Source organism: Nyctibius grandis, chromosome 8 (genome assembly GCF_013368605.1).
Source record: "Nyctibius grandis isolate bNycGra1 chromosome 8, bNycGra1.pri, whole genome shotgun sequence".
Lineage (NCBI taxonomy): Eukaryota > Metazoa > Chordata > Aves > Nyctibiiformes > Nyctibiidae > Nyctibius > Nyctibius grandis.
The window spans coordinates 5,642,263-5,665,304 of NC_090665.1; the positions used below are offsets into that span (position 1 = coordinate 5,642,263).

Sequence of the window (23,042 nt, forward strand, 5' to 3'; positions counted from 1 at the left end):
TTCTTATATAAGCTGCATGTCTTCTTCCAATGAATTCAACATTAGTAAAGTGAATATTCTTTAGGCATTTAAGCAAACTAATTTCTACTTACTGTTCCATGGTAGTTCCTGTACATCGGCATTTTTAGAATCTTTGTTAAGTAGTCTTCCAGCTGTTTCTACAATTAAAACATTGACACTTTAGATAAGATGCAGGAATTTTCAATTAAAAAAAACACAATCCGACTGTTGGGGATTAGGAAGCAATCAAGAAATCAGACACACTTTTCAGCTTGAATGGATAAATAAATACATTATTATGTGCTCATGGAAGATTATAGCTCAGCAGCATACACAGTTTGATCACAGGGTGTTTACTATTCACAGGTACCTTCCGCCAGCTGACCTGTTGCTTGGTGCTGTCATTTCAGAGGTCAATTTTCTTGACTGAGCCCAAGTTTCAGAACAATTTTAAATACAAAATCAGTCCCTGCTCTTTCTGACCCACATGAATTAGCTTCGTGAGAAAACATAGCCTCAGACGCAGCCAAGAGAGCCTGTTTAGCCAAAACACCAGGTTCACAGGGTGAGGAGCACGCTGGCCATGCTGCCCTGTCCCAGAGCCATGGAGAGGGCAGTGGCCAGGCCACCGGTCCCTGGAGAGCCTGTCCTCCCCTGCCAGGAGAGGGGAAGAGGAGAAACCATTACAGGAGAAATAATCTCTTCCCATCCTCATGGTAACTGGGCAAAGAAGAGATTAAGCTGTTTGGGCGTGGAAAACCGGGCAGAGTCCTACAGGACACAAAACAAACGAAAAAGAAACGAATGCCATTGGGACCTTCGTCCTTCTCAGCGTCAGCATCTCAGCCCTGAGCTACCCAGGTGGGCAGCCGGGGTATACATCCCCATGGTGAAAACTGTGGGATTCCCACAAGGAAGCCAAGAGGGAAAGAAAAAAAAGGATCTAGAAAACATTTTTCTTCCTCTTTTAGACCAACATCTCTCTCCTGAAACTTCCCACACAGCATTGAAGCCGTGTACAGCAGGGAGGGTTATCTGCACTGCACAGCCACAAGACACAACCTGTTGGGACTCGAGGCTTCAATGGCAGAAAGCCCAGGGAGGGGGTGAGCGGCAGAAAGAGAATGATAAGCACAGGGTGAACAAACACGGGGCTGTTACAGACTCTTTTTTTTTTTTTTTTCTTGCAAACAGCGAAGCTGCACTGAAGAGGTAGGAAGACATCCACCCTCTTCATAGAGGGGCCCATCTGTTAACGTCTGATGAAATTACACAGAACACGTGTGCCTCGGCTAAAATTACCCATTTCGGCATCAAGAGCCTGCCTGTCATCTCCTCTTTCAGAGGGGGACAGGACTGAAATCTCTCAGATTTTGACGGCCACGGGGCTGCCTCCACCACGCAACTTGACTCTGTGAACTGCCTCTTCTATCTTTAAATTGGAGCAGGTGGGAGGAGGGGAACTGCTGCTCCAGGCATCGTGGTTTTCCTCAATGGCAGAGGGAAACTTCGCCCGTATGAACCCTGGGAGCAGCATCCTCCTCTTTGCATGGAGGAGAATTTGGCCTTAAAGCTGGACTTGTCAAAGCCTAAGTTTGTCAAGCAAAAGACTTTAATGGTAATAAAACAAGGGCTTTGATAGCGTGTGGCTTTGGAAGCAACCTGCCTGGCAACTCCGCGCCTCAGAAGCCCCCCCGGAGCATCCCTCAACCCCCGCAGACCGAGCCGGGCGCTTACCCTCCTGCTAGAGAAGTGCTCTTCCCGCACCGTGCTCTCCGCGGTGTGCGGCAGGCTCGGCATCTGCCTCGCTTCTCCCCTTTTGATGGATTGTCTTCTCACCGTGTGACTGGAAGGAAAAACAAACCCCAATGTCGAGTCTCAGCGCTGTGAGTGCGTGCATGCCTCAATACGTAACCCTTCTGTGATGCTTTTATTTTTCCCACCCAAACTCTTAAAAACTGAGAGATGGGTGGGCAGGAAAGCAAAAAAAAACAAGTGTGGATTCACTTAAGAAGCCAGTGTGCTCCAACTGGTTCACAAACAAAAATACAGTACAGAAACATCAGAGTTTGATTTTCCAGGGTCCCCTTTTGCCCTTTCAATGAAAGGGAGCCTAAACCCTGTTTTTAAGGGCATTATGCTCCCACATTCCTCCACATGAGGAGGCTCCTGATGACCCACACCACTTCTCTTCCCACTTCTCTTATCTTTCCCCATACGCTTCCAGCCACCCTGAGCACCAAGGCCATCCCAGGCAGGGCTGACCACTCATGCCAGGGACCCCCATGCCCCCTGCATGCAGCCCATGCTGGCAGAAAGCGCCATGACACCAGTGATTTCCATTAGCATTAGCATAACCGTTCCCCAATTTCAAGGCAAATTCAGCTCAGCAGTTGATAACCTGGGACTCAACATGCTTTCTGAGTCAGCAGGGAGATGCTTGCACCACTTAGGTTATAGCTGCTGAATATGTAGAGACTGAACTAAATCCTCCTCCTTACAGCAAAGAAATGGGATTGGTGAAGCCACACCGATACACTATTAAAAGAGAAAAGAAAATCATGTATTCCCAAAGCCCACCACGTCCACAGGGCTGCACACTCACCTCCTGGTAGGGATAGGGATGCGCACGAAGGCTTTGTACCGCAGCAGCTCCCTGTGAAACTCCTGGAAATGCTTGAACTTCCTTTTCACCTGCCAGGTGAACTCTCCGTGGGTCAGCTCGATGGTGTAAACATTGGGGCTTGGTACCTGCGGAGGACACCACCACTGCAAGGGCTGCTGCTTTGAAGTCAGTCATTTTCCCACAGCTGCTCATCTAAAGAACCCTCATTCAATTTTACTTAAGGATCATTTTGTCTCACAATTTCTTGTTCTACTTTATTCGGTTTCGTACACAGACAGGAAACCTTCTGTCTTGAGTGTTTTTCCGAGACACAGGCATTCCTGCTTCCTCAGCTCATGAACAAGCATCCGTAAACAAGTAATCTGCAAACAGCATTTTAATACAGTTCTACAGAAATGAAATGAAATTTCTGCAAGTTCTGACCTTCTTCGTGGAAGTAAAGCGTTCAACTTCCAACACCCGCACTCGAACAGGACATCCCGTGAGGTACGTCTGCGTGCCCGGCTCTTTGAACCCACGGGTGTGATAAATGGCAGAGAAGGGAATGCACGCTGGAAGGACCACAAACCCTGTTAGCTCAACAGCCTTGTAACCACCAACGAGGGCATGAAAGCCGGTAGATAGTTGCAATACTTTAACGTGAGAGCATTTACACAGCAGCAGTAATTCCACTAAAAATATACCAGGTTTTATTTAAGGGAGCTTAAAGACAACCTTTCACAGAAGGGACTTGTCTTGAAGAGCTCAAGCGCCAAGAGTAATGCCTCCTGGTCCTAAAACAGGGCCTAACAGCTGGGCTTGGTAAAGCCGCTGAGGTTGTACCTTATCTGTCAACAGATTATCGGACATAAATCCAGGTGGGACGCGGGGTGAGAACACATGGCTGTTAACTCACCGGCACCTTTTGGGTCATTTAGCACCTCCGAGTCAACCTCCTCCCCCTCGAAGTGGAGCTCCCTGGTGTCCAGGCTCTCGATGATGTTGCTCATGTCTGCAGCGATCTTCTTCAGCGTCGATGTAGCTGCATGGCTTTCAGTTCTCAGTGACATCTCAGGGACCCACACGCCGGAGCCACGGGGGGCTGGGGAGGAGGAAGGAGCAGGGCTGTCATCACCCCCTCTGCCACACCGGCACAGCGGGGCCCAGGGAAAGCCCCAGCAGCACGTGGCCACGTCTTCCCTCCAGCCCTGTACCCGCATTCATTCCAACTATCCCCATCCTACACACCCGATGCAAAACACCCAGCCCTGCAGCTACAGCAAACCACTGCCCGGAGCAGTGAGAAATCAAAGGTAGCTTCAGACTACAAAAGGCAATTTCCCCTGATGCCAGTGCCCATCAGATTGGTACACTCTGGTTGTACTTTAAAATGGAAAATGCATAATATTTCATGTTCCAGCTACAAAAACCTGCAGGGGGTTGGTTGTGGCTTAGGAGTACCTTCACACATTGATTTCAAAGGGGAAGCAAGGAAGCTTCTGCATCAACTCGCCTGGTCATCTCAGCAATCTCTGTATTCACGACAATGCACCAGAAAAAGCACAAACCATACTAATGCCTGGCCAAATCCTAGACCTAATTCACATGACGCTGCTTCCCAGGTTGGGCTGCACAGAGCAAAAGCTCACTCAGAAAATCAGGAGGTGTTTTTCTTAAGTGTTCTTCCTTTGATTGAACTAGTGATATAAATTCCTGGCATTATTAAGGTTTCCTCTATTTCTAAGCACCTTACATGAGCACCCATGGTATCTGAGTGTCTCCTGCTCTCCCACAGCTCCATCCTCTCAGAAGGCTCAAAAGTCACAGCCACAAGCAGGGTCGGGGCACCCCAATGCCCACAGAAAGCCTGGGAGCAACACAGGGGGGTGCTGCAGCTCGTCCTCACCCCTCCAACAGCCCCCAGGGAGCTCGCATGCCTTATACAGCCCCAGGGGCTGCAGGGGACCATCCCACTGCCCTTACACAATGGGGACAGCGGGCGTGGGAAGGCTGTCACCCGCTCAGGGTGGTCAGGCAGCGGCACTTGGAGATGTTTGGGCACTGACAGCTACAGCACTTCCCACCCGTATGCCCACCCACCCATGCCAAGAGCCTGAGTCAGCACAGAACCAGGGAAGGAAGAAGAAAATTAAATAAATAAATAAAAATCATCATAGAATCATAGAATTGTTAAGGTTGGAAAAGACCTAAAAGATCATTAAGTCCAACTATCGACCCAATGCCACCATGCCCGCTAAACCGTGTCCTGAAGCGCCACATCTAGACATTTTTTTGAACGCCTCCAGGGATGGTGACTCCACCACCTCCCTGGGCATGTCCACTAACACTGACGCAAGCTTTCAGCGCTCATGAGTATTTGCAAAGCTTCTTCCTCCTCCTCCTCCAGGCTCTGCAACTCGCCGTGGGGCTGCAGACCCGGCTGCTGGTCCCTGCATGCAGCCAAGCTCCAGCTCCTGGGCAGCTACGTGATAAAAAGCCCCTTCAGTCTTTGTTCTGCTCTGCAATAAATGTCACAGTTTGACAGCTACGCTGAAAAAATACGGACGGGACAAACTAGCAACATTTTACAGAAGCCAGCACAAGGATGCCCATTTATATCCATAGAAGCTCTTAGATTGTGTGAAAGAATGATTTTTTTTTTTTTAAAAAAAAAAAAAGGAAAAAAAAAGTGTGACATTTCTGATGTTAAATTCTGCAAAGAACACTGTGCAATTATTCTTGAGTGAGGTCCTTAGAAAGAGCTGGATATGCCGTAATTTGGAAATAATTTAACATTTTAATAATTCACGTGTTTAGCTGCTTTTGAAAGAACATTCTTTATTATCGTTTCCTCTTGAAACAAGTACATAATAATTTCACTACTACATAAGGCTGATATCACGTAAGCTCAAAAACATGTTAAAATCAGCTGCCTTCAGAGAAAAAAAAAAAATCCATTTGCACACAGACTTGAATCAAGAAAAACTGGGTCAGTCTCTTCCCTTATACCAAAGCAAATGCAGAATCAACAGCTTCATCGTGGAAACGAGAGCTCCGAGAGTGCTGGTGGCTGGGAATGCCACCACAGCACCCAAGGCTTTAGGACCAGACCGGGGGCTCACTGGTCCAGCATGTCACTTCAAGAGATCAGTCTGAATAAAACACAACCCCACACGTGTACACCCCGGGTACCTCATTCCCCTTCTGTCTGGGGAGGGCAGAACAGGAATTGGCATTAATCCTTGCTGACGAAACGTGAGCTGATCAAGCCGCTGACATCACCCACCGCTCTGCCCAGTCTGCCCAGTCTGCCCAGCCTCCCTGCCATGGGGATTCGGCGTTGGCACTGCCCCACACCTCCCTCCCCATGGTCCGATGGACAGCCAGTGCTCTCTGCCAGAAGCTTTACACTTTCCCTATTCCTAACAACACACTGTAGGGGAATTTAATTACTCATAAGGTTCATTTTTATTTTCATAGAGCCACAGACTGGTTTGGGTTGGAAGGGACCTTAAAGATCATCTAGTTCTACCCCCCTGCCACGGGCAGGGACACCTTGCACTAGACCAGGTTGCTCCAAGCCCCATCCAGCCTGGTCTTGAACCCTGCCAGGGAGGGGACAGCCACAGCTTCTCTGGGCAACCTGGGCCAGTGTCTCACCACCCTCATAGGAAAGAATTTCTTCCTAATGTCTAATCTAAATCTCCCCTCTTTCAGTTTAAACCGTTCCCCCTCATCCTGTCACTCCATGCCCTTGTAAAAAGACCCTCTCCAGCTTTCCTGTAGCAGTGAAGTCATTCCACCAGATACAGACAAGCTTTGGATGTTTGATTTTCTCCCTAGAAAGCAGGCATAAATCAACAGCACTCCTGGGAGGGAGGCCACGCTATCAGGCTTTCCGAAATAACCCCAAGGGGTGGCGGGGGGAGCCCGGAGCCACCCCACACCAGAAGCACCACTTCCCCGCTCTGCACCAATGCATACAATAAAATCCTATTTCATTTCCCACTCGGCACTCCATGCAAAGAATTTTTTTGTCCATCTCTAGCTGGAAATAAAGCAGCATCTTGCTTTGTATTTCTTCTGTCTGTATTCACATTTAGAAACAAAACACAGTTTGTTGGGGTTTTTTTTTCAGTCTGAAGAGATGCTCTTGCTTCATGGAAACTTAATGCACTTTCCAAAAGAAGAGGTTTGTACGGTCAAAGAGCAGACAAGCCCGAACACACTCTGTATGTGCCGTGCCAGCAATTACACTCGAAGGAAACCAGCAGACAAATACCACATCGACAGGGCTGGAGGCAGAGCACGGACAGGAGCCAACACAGAAAGGATGCGCATCCTCCCTCCTCCCGCCCTCCTCGCCGTGCCAGGTACGGCCGGGCTCCTCTTGTCACATTAATTGACGCAGTCGGTTAATGGGTAAACAATTAACCAGTGTACGCAACAATTATTTGCCAAGGACCACAGCAGGGCTGCATAACTCAGGATTTTTTAATTTTTTTTTTTTAAAGCTAGAGCTGGTTTCACAGCTGGCACAGACAAGTCATGGGATAAAGCAGAGCCTGAGCGCAGTTGGACCCGAGTCAGTCCCAGCAGCAAGATTCCCCCCGCTGAGATTAGAGCCAATCCCTCCGAAAGCTCCTGCACGTTGCTTTATACGGCTCTGCTCGGTGAGAGCTATTTAACCTCTGGGCCAGAGCTTCCACACGGACGCTGCCTGCATTCCCATAGCCAAGCTGAGGAATGTGCCAGGGTTAATCTGCGACAGGCTGGCTGCAAACACGTGCCAAGCGCGGCTATCCGTGGTTCGGCAGCGAAACAGAAGGGCTGCACCAGGAAGGCCCTGTCTGTCCAGTGCCACTCACTGCTTGCGCTAACGATGGGCTGGAGAACGGGCTTATAAACCTGCTGATATTGCCAGCTTTGGAGCCTGCAATTACGTGAAGGACAGGGAGAGAACTCAAGTGAGAGTGGCAAACTGCAGGAGGGTGGGAATAATAGGATAAGATTTATTAGAAACAAGTGCTACATTTCAGTATTTGGCTGTTGCCAGCCAGGATAGAAAATAAGCAGCAGTTCGTTAGAGAACAAAAAAAACAAAACCAAAAAAAACCAAAAAAAACCCCAAAAGAAAGATCAGGGTTTCAGTTGGTCAAGAACCAGCAATCCAAACAAAGGTAAAAACTGTGCCAAGATGCACAAACAGGGCTACTGCCTGCAAACCAAAAAGGAAGACAGGGTGCAGGAGACGGGAAGAGTCAGATGTAAAGCACCTGACCTGTGAGAACCCGGAGTCAGGATGGAGAGAAGGAAGAGACTCAGAGGAACCATGACAGCAGCCTGCAAGTGTGCAGAAGGCTGTAGTGAGCAGGGTGGGCAAGAGAGATGGGTCCGAACTGCAGGTTTAAAGCAGAGATTGGGTACAAAAACCCTGTCTAATGGCAAAGGCATGGGACTGCCCAAGGAGGGGTTTGCAGAGTCCCCAGCGTTGCCCTTATGGAACTTTCCAGGGCAGGGGATGGGGAACAGCAGCCCCAGGTCCCCCCAGAGACCCCCAGCACCCGACCCTGCTGTTTGGGCAGCCGGGAGCTGTCACAGTGACCCGTGTATCGACAGAGGGAAGGCAATGCTCTGGTTGTATCTGGCTCAAAGTCTGCCTGGGCAAAAGCAGCAAGGAGGAGAAACCAATGAAAAAAGTCAGCAGTAAAGGACAAGTTTGGAAAGAATGAACAAACAAGGGAAAAGGGAAACGGTAAAAAAATGAAAAAGGGAAAAAAAAATACTAAAACCCCCCCCAAACACTGCTGACACTACCTTCATCCAGCCCAGTTTGCAGATTAATCATTTCCTCTTCCAAACACAATTTAAGCCCTCTGCCTCCCTTTGCCTGGCTGTCCGCACAGCACGCGGGCACCAAACCTCTTGAACTAGTTAAAATACATACATTGGAAATGGTGACTGCACCAAGAACCAAGGTTTCAACTACAGGAAAAATGACTATAAAAATCAAAGTTAACTATATCATTCCCTGAGCCCTTGTGAATGTATTGCAAACCCCTAGCTCAATCCTGCAACTTTGCAAACCCAATATCTATTTATGTTACTTGTCATTTTGGTTATGCTTTAACCCCAAGTTATTACTTAGGGGATCATACGACAATCTCAGCCTTCGCTAAAGAAACAGTGGTTTTCTACTTGTTGCGTAGGACAACAAAAGCATGGCTTTAAAGGCATGGAAACCGGAAGGTAGAAAATGCATATTTTAGTAAATATTCATGAACAGTTCTGTGTTTTGAAGACGTTCAAGTCCTGACACGAAAACGCACGCAGCTGGTAATAGCACAGGCTACCTAAAATGTGCTCAGCCCAAGTTTATTCTCTTACATGTATTGTGGCAGATCTGCAACAAGCTCAGCTAATCACTACTCCTTAACGAGGTCACGATGCTGACGAGCACCACGCAGAGCTACAAAACCGAGAAAGCCTTCATTTGGGAAAGTGGGGAGGAGGCAAGAGAAAACACATCCAATAAAAACAGGCATTTCCTGCTAATGCCTCCCAGGATTTCATGCTCTGCATCAACTCCCATCCCCACGGCGAGAAACACTGTAATCCCTGAAAATTACCCTCACTGCAGTTCTCATGACATCTCTCCCAGCACAGTGACCTTTTGGCCAGGGCTGCGACAAGCGACCTCTGTTCCCGTACACGGCTTTGTCCCACAGGCAGCGTTGGTAGTGGGACCCAGGCGAGCCCCCCTGACCGCGTGGAGCGAAACGGACGGGCTCGGGCCAAAGCAGGGCAACGAGATGGAGTTATTAAAAACAAAAAAAACCCCAAACAACCCCCAAACGACTTGAGCCATGAACTCCCTCTCCTCCTGCTGCTGCCAGGAGCCTGGGTGCCGTACTGGCACCGACAGCCCAGACGAGATGCCAAGGAAATCCTACACACGATGCCCTCAACAGCTGTTTGCCATGCCTGGTGGTGATGAAGCTTTTCCACGTAAATATTTCCCCAACTCCTCACATTTTAAACCTAAAATTAGCTTTGGACCACTCCTTCATGGACAAATACCCTCGGCTGAGAAGAGCCTTTTCAAGGACTTATCTGCACCCCTCAGGAGGAGCCAGGCTTGCCACCAGCCCCAGATTTACACCTTGGCACACCTTCCTTCCACAGTCCTTGGCAGGTGTCAGACCTTCACCGAGCAGCCCGGAGATGTCCCCTGGGCTCGGGGTCCCCACCTGCAAAGGGGACCCTGCTTTCCCAGCCCAGGAAATCCACACACCCATACAAAGCGAAGAAGACATGCTCTGATTTTATTTTTCAGTACACCCTCCCCCACTAAATCAAAACCCAAGGGCTCTTGTAGATAGCAGGGAGCATCTTACATTCCCTAAATACGAAATTTAAAGACAAGGGGGTTCAAAAATGCTCAGCAATAACTTAACCCTGCTCTTAGGTTCAGTACATAGAAGCCATTTAGCCAGATGAGCGAGCGGCCAGCACGGCACATGGAGACATCTCCTGAAAATCTGACCTTCTGGATGCTCATATGACAGGGACAGTGCAAGAGGATTAGGGTTTATTTTTTAAAACACACAAAGCAACGCATGAACAAGAACCAAAGCATTGCTCCCATGCTGGAAAGATCTGGAGCTGGAGAAGAACTGAAATATGAAGCCAAATTAACAATAAACATCATGTTCAGACGTCATCCTGACCTCATTTTCTTATCTTTGGCCCAATCCTGATAAAACCAAAATATTTTAAAACACTGTTTCCAAAATAATTATTCTCATGAAGTTCCTACATTTAATAGCAATACCTCTAAAAGCAGGAACCAATTAGCGTTTTCCGCTTTAACGACTGCAGCACAGTCCTCCTTTATTGATTGCCACAGCCCTTTCCACGTCAGGCTCGCTGCCAAGCCACCAGCCTGCCCAGAGGAAAAGTTCAGTCATGGCAATCCACATGGGCTGTCTGCAATAGGGGACGGGGTGCTGTGAGACTGGGATTGCCTGGAAATAACAGGAAAGAAGAAAAAAAATCTATGGGAGTCCCTGCTGTGCTCTCTGTCCCGGGGCAGAGCCCCTTCTGCCCCCGTCCTGGGTCCTGCAGCATCTGTCCCCCAGCATTCGTGCTCGAGAAAAGGCAACAGAAAAACCAGGCAGGTCAAGGGGAAGGACGAGGTAAGGCACGGGTCATCGCGGCAGGCAGTGCCGTCACTGCACGGTGACTAACCCACCGCTGTAGTCGGAAAACCCCGCTGAGCTGTGTCTATCCCCCCACACAGGACCAGCCTAAACGTCAGGCCCTTCCCAAGGACTCGTTTTATCTGCTTTATGGAACAGTGACATGAAAGGAAAAACATAAACATCCACAGACGAGCATCAGCTGCTGATCTCACGCCGATGTGCTGGTGGTCCTGGCCCCACTCCTGGGCTGCCCCGGGGAGTGCAGCCTCCCCCGGGAAGCTGGTCATTAGGTAATTATCGGTGATTAATGTCGGCCCTCCACGTAGGTATTCATCACCACGTTTTGGATTCCTTGGGCACAGGCAAGAGTGTTGAAGTACAGCCCTCGCACCTCGGGCCGTGCGTCCCCTGGGGAGCTGTGCCCAACCCCTGGATCACCGCGAACCCTCTGCTCTCCGATGTGGTCACGGCACACGCTCTGCACCCCTAAACCCAGAAGCACTGCGCCTAACACCCTTGACAGCCAGGACAGGGGATGCCCAGAGCCTCCAGCACCCGGTTATCCACCCCCCGGAGACCCACTGGTGCTGCAGCTGCAGAGGGCGAAGGGAAGCGCTTCACACCACCTCGGATATCGGCACCATCTCAGCACCCCCAAACCCTGCAACAGAGTGTGGCAAAGGGAGTCTTGAGCTGAAGGAAAAGAGGGGCTGGAAAAAGTACCTGCTTCAAAGAGCATAAACAGTAGGAAGGCCAAAGGATGCAGCACTTCAGCGTGCTGGCAGACACGCAGAGCTTGGCCGTAAAAGCTTTATATAAAATCCTAAACCCCAGAAGCTTGCCAGGGCAATAGCTCATGCAAAGGACTCGAAGTAACCATCTCCGCAACGATCAGAGGTGACAAGGACCACCACGGTGCCCGCGGGATGGTGAGCATTGCAGCCACGCTTATACATAGTTGAATACGTCATATAAATACAGGACATATTTTCACAATCTGAATGTATAAACGTCCGTGCAGCTGATGTCCGGTACATCACTCAACACTATCTGGTGTCTCCCGGTGCCATGTCTGCTCCAGCGACCGCCACCTGCCAAGCCGCTTTTCCGTGGGGAATTCGGGTGGCTCAGAGCCGAGCGGGCACGCTGGAAGGCAGCCCGGCACCCCCGTCCCGCAGCGGGCTGAGGTGGCAGCTGATAAATGCAAACACTTACAGACCTTCGCATACCTCCCACCAGCCAAGCTAAACCCGGGGAAGGCATCGCAGCCCGCGCCTGGGGAGGGATCTGGGGGACAGCAACGGGCTCTCCCGGCCATCGCTCCCCAGCCCTGCTCCCCGCTCTCTATCAAGGCAGAGAGCACAGGTACGTGCCAGGAGGTCACCGTCCTCGCTCCACCTGCAACCCTGCTGCTTACCACCAAGTTTCCATTAGGCAGGAACATGATTTTTTCTGTTCTCCTCCTGCTGTAAAAAAAACCCCACATGCAAAACAGATGAAGGTGCTAACTTTTTGTTGACCCTTTATGTGACTTGCTCAAAGAAATGAGAAATTTCTGTGGGTATCACAGCAACAAGGAGTAGCAGATTGAGACCGTGTACTTTTACTAATAGCTTATTGCTTTAATAAAATGCTGTTTCTGTTGTCTTGGTTTTTTTTTTTTGTTTTTTTGGAATTCCTCAAATAATTTTCATTGGGAAAAAAAAAAAAAACAGTTGGCATGAGCAGAAGGCCACGATGGAGCAGGAAGGCAGCATCACAGAGCAGGACTTGGAGGGCTCCTGTGCAAGAACAGCCAAGTCCAGCTCCCTCCCTGGCCTGAGGGGTTCAAGGTACAGGCTCATCTCCCAGGGCGGCTTCCCCAGGGCACCACCAGCTTCAAGGACAACCACTGCAGGGTGACCACCACCTAGACTTTGTCACTGCTTTTGTCCCTCTTACAGAAAGCCCCCCAAGTGCAGGGTGCACGGCTGGGACCCCTATGCAGTGCCGATGGCTGCTGCCCATCCACCCACCAGGGCAGCCCCCAGGGCCATGCAGGCGATTGCACGGTGCGGTCCCTGATGCTTCCCAGTGAGATGAATCAACCCTGCCACCACGCACGCTGGACATTAACCTCCGCCAAGCTGTTTGCTTACTGCATGTGCAGAGTATCAGGGATGTACTTTGGTAAACCCAAAGCCTGGGATGAACGTCAGGTTCATGGGAGCAAGAGGAGCGGCGGCACCTTGGGGACACCATGCACCTTGAGCTGTCCCAGCAAGGGTATGTCACAGTTCCTTGGCCACCAGCCCGTTGCCTCTGCATCCCAAATGGGTCCCTGCACCACCCCGAGGGCACTGTCACCCACTGTCCCTGCGCAGGGCAGGGACAAGCTGGAGCCAGTGGTGCAAAGCCCTGTGACATGGTGCAGCTACTTGCATCACCCCAAAATGTTCCTGTACGCCTGCCTGCAAACCTGGATTTAGCACCTTTCCCAACTGAAGCTCCCTAATGATTTTATTTTTTTTTTAAGCAATGCTTTTAAAGACATTTCATGCATTCTGGCTGAAAAACTCCACAAGAACTTGATGTCTCCATCCTCATCTGACTTCCATTCTTTAGTCGACCCCTGAAGCTACAGCGCTCAATGGCCTCAGCTCCCACCACCAAGCAGGGACACCCAGTGCCACCAAGCAGGGACACCCAGTGCCACCAAGCAGGGACACCCAGTGCCACCAAGCAGGGACACCCAGTGCCACACACCCATCATACAACAAGGCATCATGCCCAAAGAGACAGCAACAACACGTGCCGGAGGAGATGACAGGTGGGCACATGCCCACTCCTGTTCTGCGTTTCCAAAAGCAGCTGCTTGTCCTCAGCCACGGCCAACAGCAAGCACCGACACGGGCAAACACCAGCCCTCGGCCTCCCTGTCACACCCAGGAATCTCCTACCAGTTCATGAACAGCTTCGCGTGTGGATCTAGGATAACGCTAAAGCCTCCCAAGAACTGCATTTTCCTTCTCCCTGGCCAGCTAAAATAAATATTTGAGAACTTCTAGTTTACAAGAAGAAAACAGTTGGCTTGGGGAAGTCCCAGGGGTAATGGTAAGGGAAGCTGTGAGCTGAGCTCAGAGGGCAAAGGTGACTTTGTCCCCAAGACTTTACAGAGGGCTTCAGGTGGCTTTGCAAATCAGCCTCTCCCAAGGAGACCCGCCATGGGATCTCCGTAGGACCCTCCACAGCATCACAACAGCACTCAGGACATGGGGTACTTCAGTTAGTGAAAAGTTAGTTTTTCCACACTAAGCAGCATTTAATTCATTATGAGAATTAAGGATGAGCAAATAATTACAGACGTTCGGTTCTGATTTCACAAATAACTCTGGAGTGATGGCTGAGGTTTCTGATTGGTACCGCCTGAACTAAGATCAAACCCAGGCAAATTCAATAGAAAACTGCTCATTATAAAGAAGTAACTCACAGAAACAGAATAGCTCGCCCATGTTTCTTGCTTAAATACAACTAAACACCTGCAAATTTATGCAAAATAGCTCATTTACACACATCGACAATACTGACAGCTTCCTTAGAACAAAATAGATGCCTTAAATCTAGATTTTTTTTTTTTTTCCCTCTTTTCCCAGAGGGGAAATAAAATGCCTCCATCAAGCCAGCACAGAAGTGTGCTGATGGCAGGCAGTGAAAGATGATGTTCACGTCTGAACTCAAATCAAGCTTCAGCTGCCTCCTCGCTCCTCTCCCCTACGCACGTACCCAGACCTACAACACCTCACAAGCAAGGCAGTGTCTGGACAAGCCAGAGATGCCCTGCAGCCCTTTTCCATTTTGTGAAAACTCCTGTTCAGTATTTTTCTACACGTTCCTGGAGGAAATCAAAGCGTGAAGGTTACGACTTACAAGCTTAACCCTGCAGACCTCAGCGCAAGATGGGCAGCTGCACACGATGAGCCAAAAATTAAATATTATTTTTCCCCTCAACTGCCACAAGTTTCTGGAGCAGTGCTGCTCAGAAAGGTGCCTGCAGACAGTTTTCTACATGTACAAAAAAAGCTGTTTGGCAGAAAGAAAAGCAACAGCTTTGGGAGAGAAAAATTCCTCAACGGGCTCAGGCAGCAGTTCCCATCTCGCTGGTTCTTTCTCCCACTGAACAAAATGGCTCGTTTGCCATAATTGCTGCCAAAACTCAGCGGGATCAGGTCTAACCACAGAAATTTCAAAGGCACCATGAGTCATCTACTATTCTTTCTTGGTAAGACTTAACGCTGGGTGGGTCACTTCCAAAAGAGAAAAAAAAAAAAAAAAAAAAAAAAATCGATTTGCAGGAAACCTGTCATGGAAAAATACACTTCAGAGCATCTCATGGGGACTACATAAATAGACATTTAGAAAGAGAGGAATGAGAGACCAAAGCATTTTTTTCTGAAAAGACTACATGATGCACTGCCTGCTCTCTAAATTGTTTCAGCAGCCCCTTAGCTGTGACTGCTGAGCTTCCCGGGAGACCCCAGCACCCACGGGTGCTTCTCACCGCACCCAAGAAAACACCAAACAAGGCAGATTTGTGCTCTTCACGCGGAAAAGCCAACTGCATCACGTAACCGCATTTTACTTGAATTAAAAGAGAAAATGCAGGCCCAAAATACCCACTTGTTTTACCTCATGTGTCACATTCAAAGTTTGTTGAGGAAGAGAAAACTTATTTTTTAAATTAAAAAAAAAAAAACAGCGAGGCTGTTTAGCCTTACCTTTAGCCAGGCAGTGGGGTGCAGTTAACGATGCGCTGTCTTGGTCACAACACCCCAGGTTACTTACAGTGTTGGAACTGTGCAATTAATTATTCTTGCTGATTTATTTTAACCCCGGGGATCTCTGGAGGCTGCCAGCAAGAGTCAGCCCAGCTGATGCTGGCTGTGAGGTGCATCCGACCCAAGCTAGTGGTGTGTGCTCAGGCCAGGGCTGTGTTCTGGGTGGGGAAATACAGATCGGAGGGAAAAGCAAAAAATGAGGATTTTTTGAGGGGAGCCCAGGAGAGCACTGGGTGCCTATCAGCGGGTTTATCTTATTTCACCAAAAAAGTCCTTGTGCGAGGGCTCATTGCACTGGCAGAACTAGAAATCTAAGATGGGAATCGGGCCCCTTCACAGCTTGGCCTGAAAAATGCAATCAAGGAAATGCCAATTTAATTCTTCCACCAACAGAGGTGTAAACCAGAAAAGTAACTCCCAACACCATGAATATTCTGAATATTTGCTGCTATCAGTATAGCATAAACAGACCCCAAACCCAGGGGAAAAGTCTCTTTCTGTTGAGTAAACCTGCAAACAGTGACGAGGTTTCTCACCCTCAGCTCTGCACCTCCTCTCTCGGAGGGTCCCCGTACCCCACTCCAGGGTGTGCCGTGGAGGGATGCTCTTTCTCTTCTGCAAAATGCCCACCCCATCACTTTTCACACTGCTTTTTTATTACAGTCTTTCTCCCTAGACAGTCAGTTCCTTAGGGCAGAGAACCATTTCTTATTTTATCTGTTTTCTCTGCCAGAAAAAGGGGGAACAGAGGAGGAAGAGACAGTGTTATTACGCTAACTAACGCAAACAGGCTACTTTGCTGTCAAATCCTACTAGAGGTGAAGCACAATTTTGTTTGCTGGAGCTCAATATGGTCAATGCTGCATCCCTAGAATGCAAAGGGGAAGTTTTAAGGGAAAACAGTCGCAGAAACACGATTAAAAGAGCACAGAGGTGTAAACGCTGCATGAGGCCTACACCACCTTCCGTGCCGACCCGGTGCAGTCGAGCAGACACATGCCAAGGGGACACTGCCAGCTCCATTCCCACCCAGCCCCACTCTCGGACACGTTTTCTTGTCAACAAAGCAAGCACATTAGCCCGATAAGATTGCTATCTTGAGGTGATATCTCAATATTAAAAACCTGCACTCCTTTTTGGCAACAAACCCTGACCACACGCTGTGTTGTCACCACGCCTGCCACGCCGGCACACCACGCTTGCTGCCACAGCGGCACCAGGGCCCTCTGGTAGTTGTTCCATCCCCCTCCCTGACCCCTTTTTAGCAAGTTTTACCTCACTGGTGTCTGTTTAGACTCATGTGAGCCAGAGCTGCTTTTAAATTACAAGTTTTTCTTCTCAGAGGCAAAATTTGCCTCCCTGCCAAGGCGTGTGGCTTCTTCTCCTCCCCTGGTGAGGAGGCATCATGTGCTGGGGGGGTGCCGGGCACCGTCCCAGCTCCTTTTGGGGTCCCAGCTCTCCGACATGGGAGCAGCAGCCACCAGACAGCTTCTCCCCCCCTTTCCCACACCAGCAGATGGGTGCCCGGGGGACGCAGCACCCCAGCGCAGGCGAGCCGTCTGACAGGCACAAGCCCCGCTCCCGCTTCCTTACGTAAACCCCCAGGTTGTGGTGGTGTTTATCTGCTTTAAGCATCTAGAATGAACTAAATGCCGTCGCAGCGCGTGGGCACGAGGAGCGAGGGATACGCAACGTGCTCAGGGCAGTGACAATGGCACGCGATGCCAACCCCATCGATCAGATACCTCCCACTATTATTGCACGGAAACAGAGAAAACTCTGAATCCTGAAGACACAAATATATATATATATATAAAATTCACGATCTACAAATCCACATGTTTCTCTCCTGTTTGCTCCCCTCAGGCACAGGAGCCAGGATAAGGGTGTGTGTCCCCTGCCCCAAGGATCACAGCTGTGCCAAGCAGGTGGGGAAGCAGCATGGCAAATATTTTGGAAAGAAAACCTGGCAAGCAGAGCTTTTCCCCCCCACCCCAATCACTCCATCACCCTCTGCTTTCCAGGGTGTCTGCACATGTGGAGTTGGTATGTGCATCTGGCAGATGCTCACGAGTCCATGAAAGTGAGTGGCAGGGCAGGGGCACCTGGCTAAATGTCTGTTAAAAAATTATATATTTTTTTATATATATATATAAACAAACAGAAAAATAAAATTGATAATATAATATATACGTATCACCATCGTGCAGCTCAGCAGGGCTGAGGTCTGGCCCCACATAGCTGGCTGCAGAGAAGCCAGGCTACGTGCCAGCTACTCACACATCCCACACCTCAGAGTGCAGAAAAAGCACGGCAAGCAGCACCTGAATAAGGACCAAAAAAACCTTCTTTTTGGAAAAAAATAAAGGCTGGCCAAGGTTTTGTGAAGGGAAAGAAAAAAAGAACCCAACTGCAACTTCTGTCGGACATGTGGCCGTGACTGAGTCAATCCTGATGCCTGCAGGAGAGTTTCCAGGGTACAGGGCATGTGAGAGCAAGCTAAAAAACACATCATCAATTGTCAGCCAGACAATAGGAGGAAAAGGCACGAAATGTTCGCTCTCGCCCTCCTCAGCCTCAGCTAAGACCAAGTGCTTACTGACATCAGACACTCCAGCAACTAAATACCCAGAAAAAAATCAAATCGCTTCCTCTGCTCTATTATACACAGATTCAGGGTCACTGTACAAAGCTCCTTCCCAAACTTTTTTTTTTTTTGTTATTGTTTTTGAAACAACTTGCTACAAAATAGCTGTTTCAATGTGAAATTGAGGAACCACCTGTTTCCAAGGAAGGCAAAAGGAGAAGGGAGCTTCTCATACCAGAGCGTGACGGCTTGCCGCAGCACTGCGGGGCTTCAGTTATTTCAGAGACTGGGTTTCTCCTTTGGCATGTTCATTAGGTAGAGACAGAGAAGATAAATCTAGAAGCCTGTGTGAACATTAATAACCGATATCTTCTTCATGATTTCACTCCAAGGGAATAAAATATGTGGCAACACTGGCTGTAAGTGCATTCCCCTGATATTTCTTTCCCTGAAGATTTGCTAACTTGCTTTAAATCAATTACCAGAGAAGGAATAACTGCAAAAACCCAAGCTGAGTTCATAACCAACACGTAGAGGAGACACAACTGCACTTCTTTGCATGGTTTATCAAGGAAGAGATTTCTCAAATCGCTGCTCGAGAGCAGAACCACTGTAAACACAGGATCTTTCCTTTACTGCATACACACCTGCAGTCTAAAGAGCACTCCATAAATTACAGGCAATAACAATATCACATTGACACAAGCCTTTACACTTTGATACTATTAAGAAAATTTCGAGGTGAGGCATGGGATTTCACCCTGCTTCATGAAAGAGTGATTTCACCAGCCAAGATTACCCACCTAGCACTTACAGTTTTATTTATATATACGTAAAACAGTATCATCTGCGGCAGTTTAAAGAAGCTGCAATTCTGATCCCAACAAACTCCTCCTCAGCTGTGAGGGCTCAGGAGACACCTGCCAGCACCAGCATTATTTGTGGCAGGAGTTCAAGCCTCTCAAAATAGGAAGAGCATCGTAGCCCCCAGGAGAAGTCACTCGATTAAGTCTTTTCCAGTAAGACCAGAGCCTCAACACTACTTTTCAATAATCCTGAAAAGGAGGATGTTATGTATCTGGACAAAATTAAATGTGCAAATGGGTATTTAAGTGAGACCCTTTGATCTTCTCTAAGTAGGAAAGTTAAATCTTGGCAAAAAAAAATTAAACAGACATACGCCTCTTGATAAACTTCCATTTACAGTAGTTCCTGGCTGCAGAAGTAATCATCGGGCTGATTCCCTATGTGCTGAACCACAGCCTACAGGAATCTCTGTACATTTTAATGGAGAGGGATCTGTGTTTCTCAACTCTCTACCTCATGCACAGCCAGGACGCTCTGACCCAGCCTGGGGCTCAGCCCCCCCGGCCACCTAAACCCTGCACAAAGATGGGCAATGGGGATGCTGTGGTGGTACAGACACCGCAGGTCTCTCCCGTGCTGCACCCCCAGCTCCGGGGAAGGCCAGACACACTTCCCCACTGCAAAAAAAAACCACCTTGATTTTACAGGTTTGGTGGTATCTCACAGCAACAGGAGAGCAGGAAGGGCCCCTTTTCAGCTGCCGGTGAGCGCAGGGCAGTTCACAGAGGGGGCTGGCGGCCACCATCCCACAGCCGTGCTCAGCGCCCATCCCCTAAGCAGGGATCAGGGATCCCAGCATCCTTGGGCAGCACTCAGCACCACACAGTAACATTCACCCTGAAGGAAGGGGCTTTCTGCATATTCACAGTAAATAACAGTGCAGACCGAGGACAAGCTGAAAAGGAAGGGTAGCGCAGGGCCCAGGGGCTTAAACTTGTAGCTTCCCAACTTCTGGCAAAGCTGGGCAGGATTTGGCTGCGATACTCAAGCCACAAAGCTAAGCACTCCTGTGAGCATCATGAGAAGAGGCGGTCAGAAACGAAGTTTCCCAGTTACCTGCAAGCCTCTGGCATGAGCTCACGCTATCAGATGCCAGAGATGCCATGGGAAGGAAAACATGAATTCTTGAGTGATTAAAGACACTTGAAACAGAGTTCCCATCCCCCCGAGCTGCAAACACAGGCAGCTACGAAACACAACGCTGCACACAAACAGAGAGCATTTGTCCCAGCAGCCATGGACGCACCAGCCTCGCCGTGCCATCCCATTACTTACGATCTTCAACTGAATGTCAAACCAGCAGAGCTTCAGCCACCCAACTGAACCATCAGTGTCTGTCCCCCAAACAGCCACGTAACTCTACTGGCTTCAGAGGCATCATGGAGATTTACTTAAAGGAGGGATCTGGAGACCACACAGACCTGGGCACATAATACGTATTGTCCTGCTGTGTACAGAGAGCCCGTGTCAGCCCTGGCCGCGCAGGTGAAACACTCCCAAAGTCAACGGAGCTGCACCGGCTTGAATCATTGCCCAGGCCAGATCCGAGGTGTTTCAGGGCTGAAGGTTTCCAAAGAGCAGCCCCCTATACCAAGGGAGAGCATCAGGCCAGATAAAGAAAAACAGCACCAGGCAGCAAAGGCTTTCATCGCACGAGCGGGCAGCTCGGCAGAACAGGTTGTGTCACCCAGCTGCCAGCACGTTGGGAAACTCTCAGGTTTTTCCCCACGTCCCGAACCGGCGGCTGCTCAATGGGACAGGGCAGAGACGCAATGTCACCAGCGCTGGAGACGCACCAGCCAAACACATCTCAGAAACGCTGAAGTTCACAGCAAACATAAAGCTCCCATCTCCGAATGCCCCGATCCAGAGCCGCCCCACCACGGCTGACCCCAGCCGGATGCACGGCTCAGCAGCCTCGCTGGGTCCAAACCCACCCATTTCAAACCATGATAAACCAGTAAGTCATCCCAAGCACGTCCCGCAGGGCTGACAAACACCTCCCGTCGGAAAAGTTTTGCTGCCCAGTCTCAGCAAGGAGCCCAAGCAGGGAATTAACTTGAAAAATAAGCGTCCTGTGCTTAAGTATCTGCCGCCTTCTCCCCCAAACCCGCCCCAAAGCCAGGCGTCCCCCCCCCGCTCCCCAGCCGGGGCAGCCCGGGGAGCGCATCCCGCCCCCCCCGAACCGAACCGCTCCGCAAACCGCCGCCAACTCCGGGTCTTTCTCTACCGACCTCCTGCCCCCGGGGAAGCGGGTGCCTCATGGTGCTCTTACAACCAGCAAACAGGCGTTTTCCCACCGCAGCGGCGGCCCCGCGGCCGGAGGAGCCGCCCCCGAGGAGCCGCCCCGCTCCGGCACCGCCCGGCCCCGCTGCCGCTCCCGGCCCCTCGCTCCCAGCTCCCATCCAGGCTGGCTCCCCACGGGCTCAGCGAAGCCCGACCCAGCCCACAAGGCACTCCAGCCTATGAGCACTTGCTAATTAAGGGGAAACCACTCCTCCGCGAGTGAAGGAGAGGGTTGTGAGGGAGGGTGGAGGGAAAGGGCAGGGTGGTTTGATGGGTTCTGCCACTTTTTTTCTGGTGGGCACTTCTTATTAGAGGGGAAAAAAAAATAATAATTAAGAAATGATCCATTACCGGTGAGGAGAAAGTCTGCTTTTTTATTTCAACTTCACAGCCCTGCAAATATGAGGGGGTCGAAGTGATTTGCTCCGCTCTCATGCAAAGGCAGCTGTCACAGGGAGAACCAGTTGTCCCCTTTTGTACTTACTCTTCTCACAGAAGCCCCATTACTTCGACAGGGAGAAGTCAGTTCTCCCCAACCACCGCCAAGAAATCACATTTGGCGAGGGGAACAAACGAAAAAAGTCAGTGTGCATTAACAATGCATTAAGTACACATGCAAGGTTATTTTTAGCATAAGACAACCCAATAATTATGGTCACATATTGTTTGTATCTGAGCAGTACTCGTCTGCCTTATCCATGTTACTTCCCATACGCCCTTTTTAATATGCAAAGAAGCAGATTTTTTAGCATGAGAGAGAAAATTTTTGTGCTTTGAAGCTTGCTTTGAGCGTTGAACCGGCAAGCGGAGAAGCAAAAATCCTCCATACGTTAAACAGCTATAACAGAGTCTTGCACACTGGCACGCTGGTAAAATGCCTGAAACCTGTCTGCAGTACTACAACCTCCACTGCCACAGCTGCGCAGGGCACATCTGGGTGACTTCTTCCAGGGAATTCAGCGTCTCCCCTTCTATATCTACAGCAAGATTTCAATATGGGTGTTATGATATTTTGTTTCCTTAAAGGATTTTTTTTTTTTTAGAGCAGTGAGGAACTGAACCATGGTCCTCGAATCTCCCTGAGATAAATAATCCAACTTTGGTCAGTGCTAGCACAGAGCAGACCCTGCCCCTGCTCTGGCAGTGCAATATTGAAGCATCTCCATGTTCTCCACCAGAACAGTACCTGCTTTGTTTACAGGCTCACCTGCAGCACATCGGCTCAGCTCGTTTACGCTGGGTTTACTATGGCTTGGCTTACCAACGGCTTACTAAAGACAGCGTGAGTGATGTGCTTCACATTTAAAATCAAACTGAGAAGTCTAAGGTGGGTTCCCAATAGCATTGCAACACGGCTTCCTTCAACGCACAGGGTTGAGCTCAAACACTGCTACGCTCAGCATCTGCGGAGAGCTATGAGTCAGGGTGGCTCACCAGTGCCGTCTGTATCGAGCAAGGAAAAAGGCAGCACAGACGTTTGTAACTCTCTGTGGTCATGAGAGCACAAAGCAACAGAGAAAATCAGGGTGGAACTCCGCAGCAAAGACTAGGGGCAATGAGAAATACGGAAAGTCACCCCGTACCACTGGCATCACCTTTCCACCCCAAAGAGCGGGCAAAACCATGCTCGAGAAGGACACGTTACCCCACACTGCAGAGAGGTTTCATGCTAACGCCAA

At 49.5% G+C, this 23,042-nt stretch overlaps 1 protein-coding gene across 2 annotated transcripts in view; it reads right to left on the reverse strand.

The window, feature by feature from the left end:
- The window catches only part of PLD1 (phospholipase D1), a 67,167-nt gene extending 45,746 nt beyond the window's left edge, over positions 1-21,421 (reverse strand). For both annotated transcript variants that reach the window (XM_068405771.1, XM_068405770.1), the window contains exons 1-6: positions 21,312-21,421; positions 3,522-3,707; positions 3,050-3,177; positions 2,606-2,751; positions 1,738-1,846; positions 93-158 (exon numbers count right to left, since the gene is read on the reverse strand). In XM_068405771.1, coding sequence (XP_068261872.1) covers positions 93-158; positions 1,738-1,846; positions 2,606-2,751; positions 3,050-3,177; positions 3,522-3,675 — 603 coding nt within the window. In that variant the 5' untranslated portion in view covers positions 3,676-3,707; positions 21,312-21,421. The remainder of the gene's footprint in view (positions 1-92; positions 159-1,737; positions 1,847-2,605; positions 2,752-3,049; positions 3,178-3,521; positions 3,708-21,311) is intronic.
- Between the last annotated feature and the right edge of the window lie 1,621 nt (positions 21,422-23,042).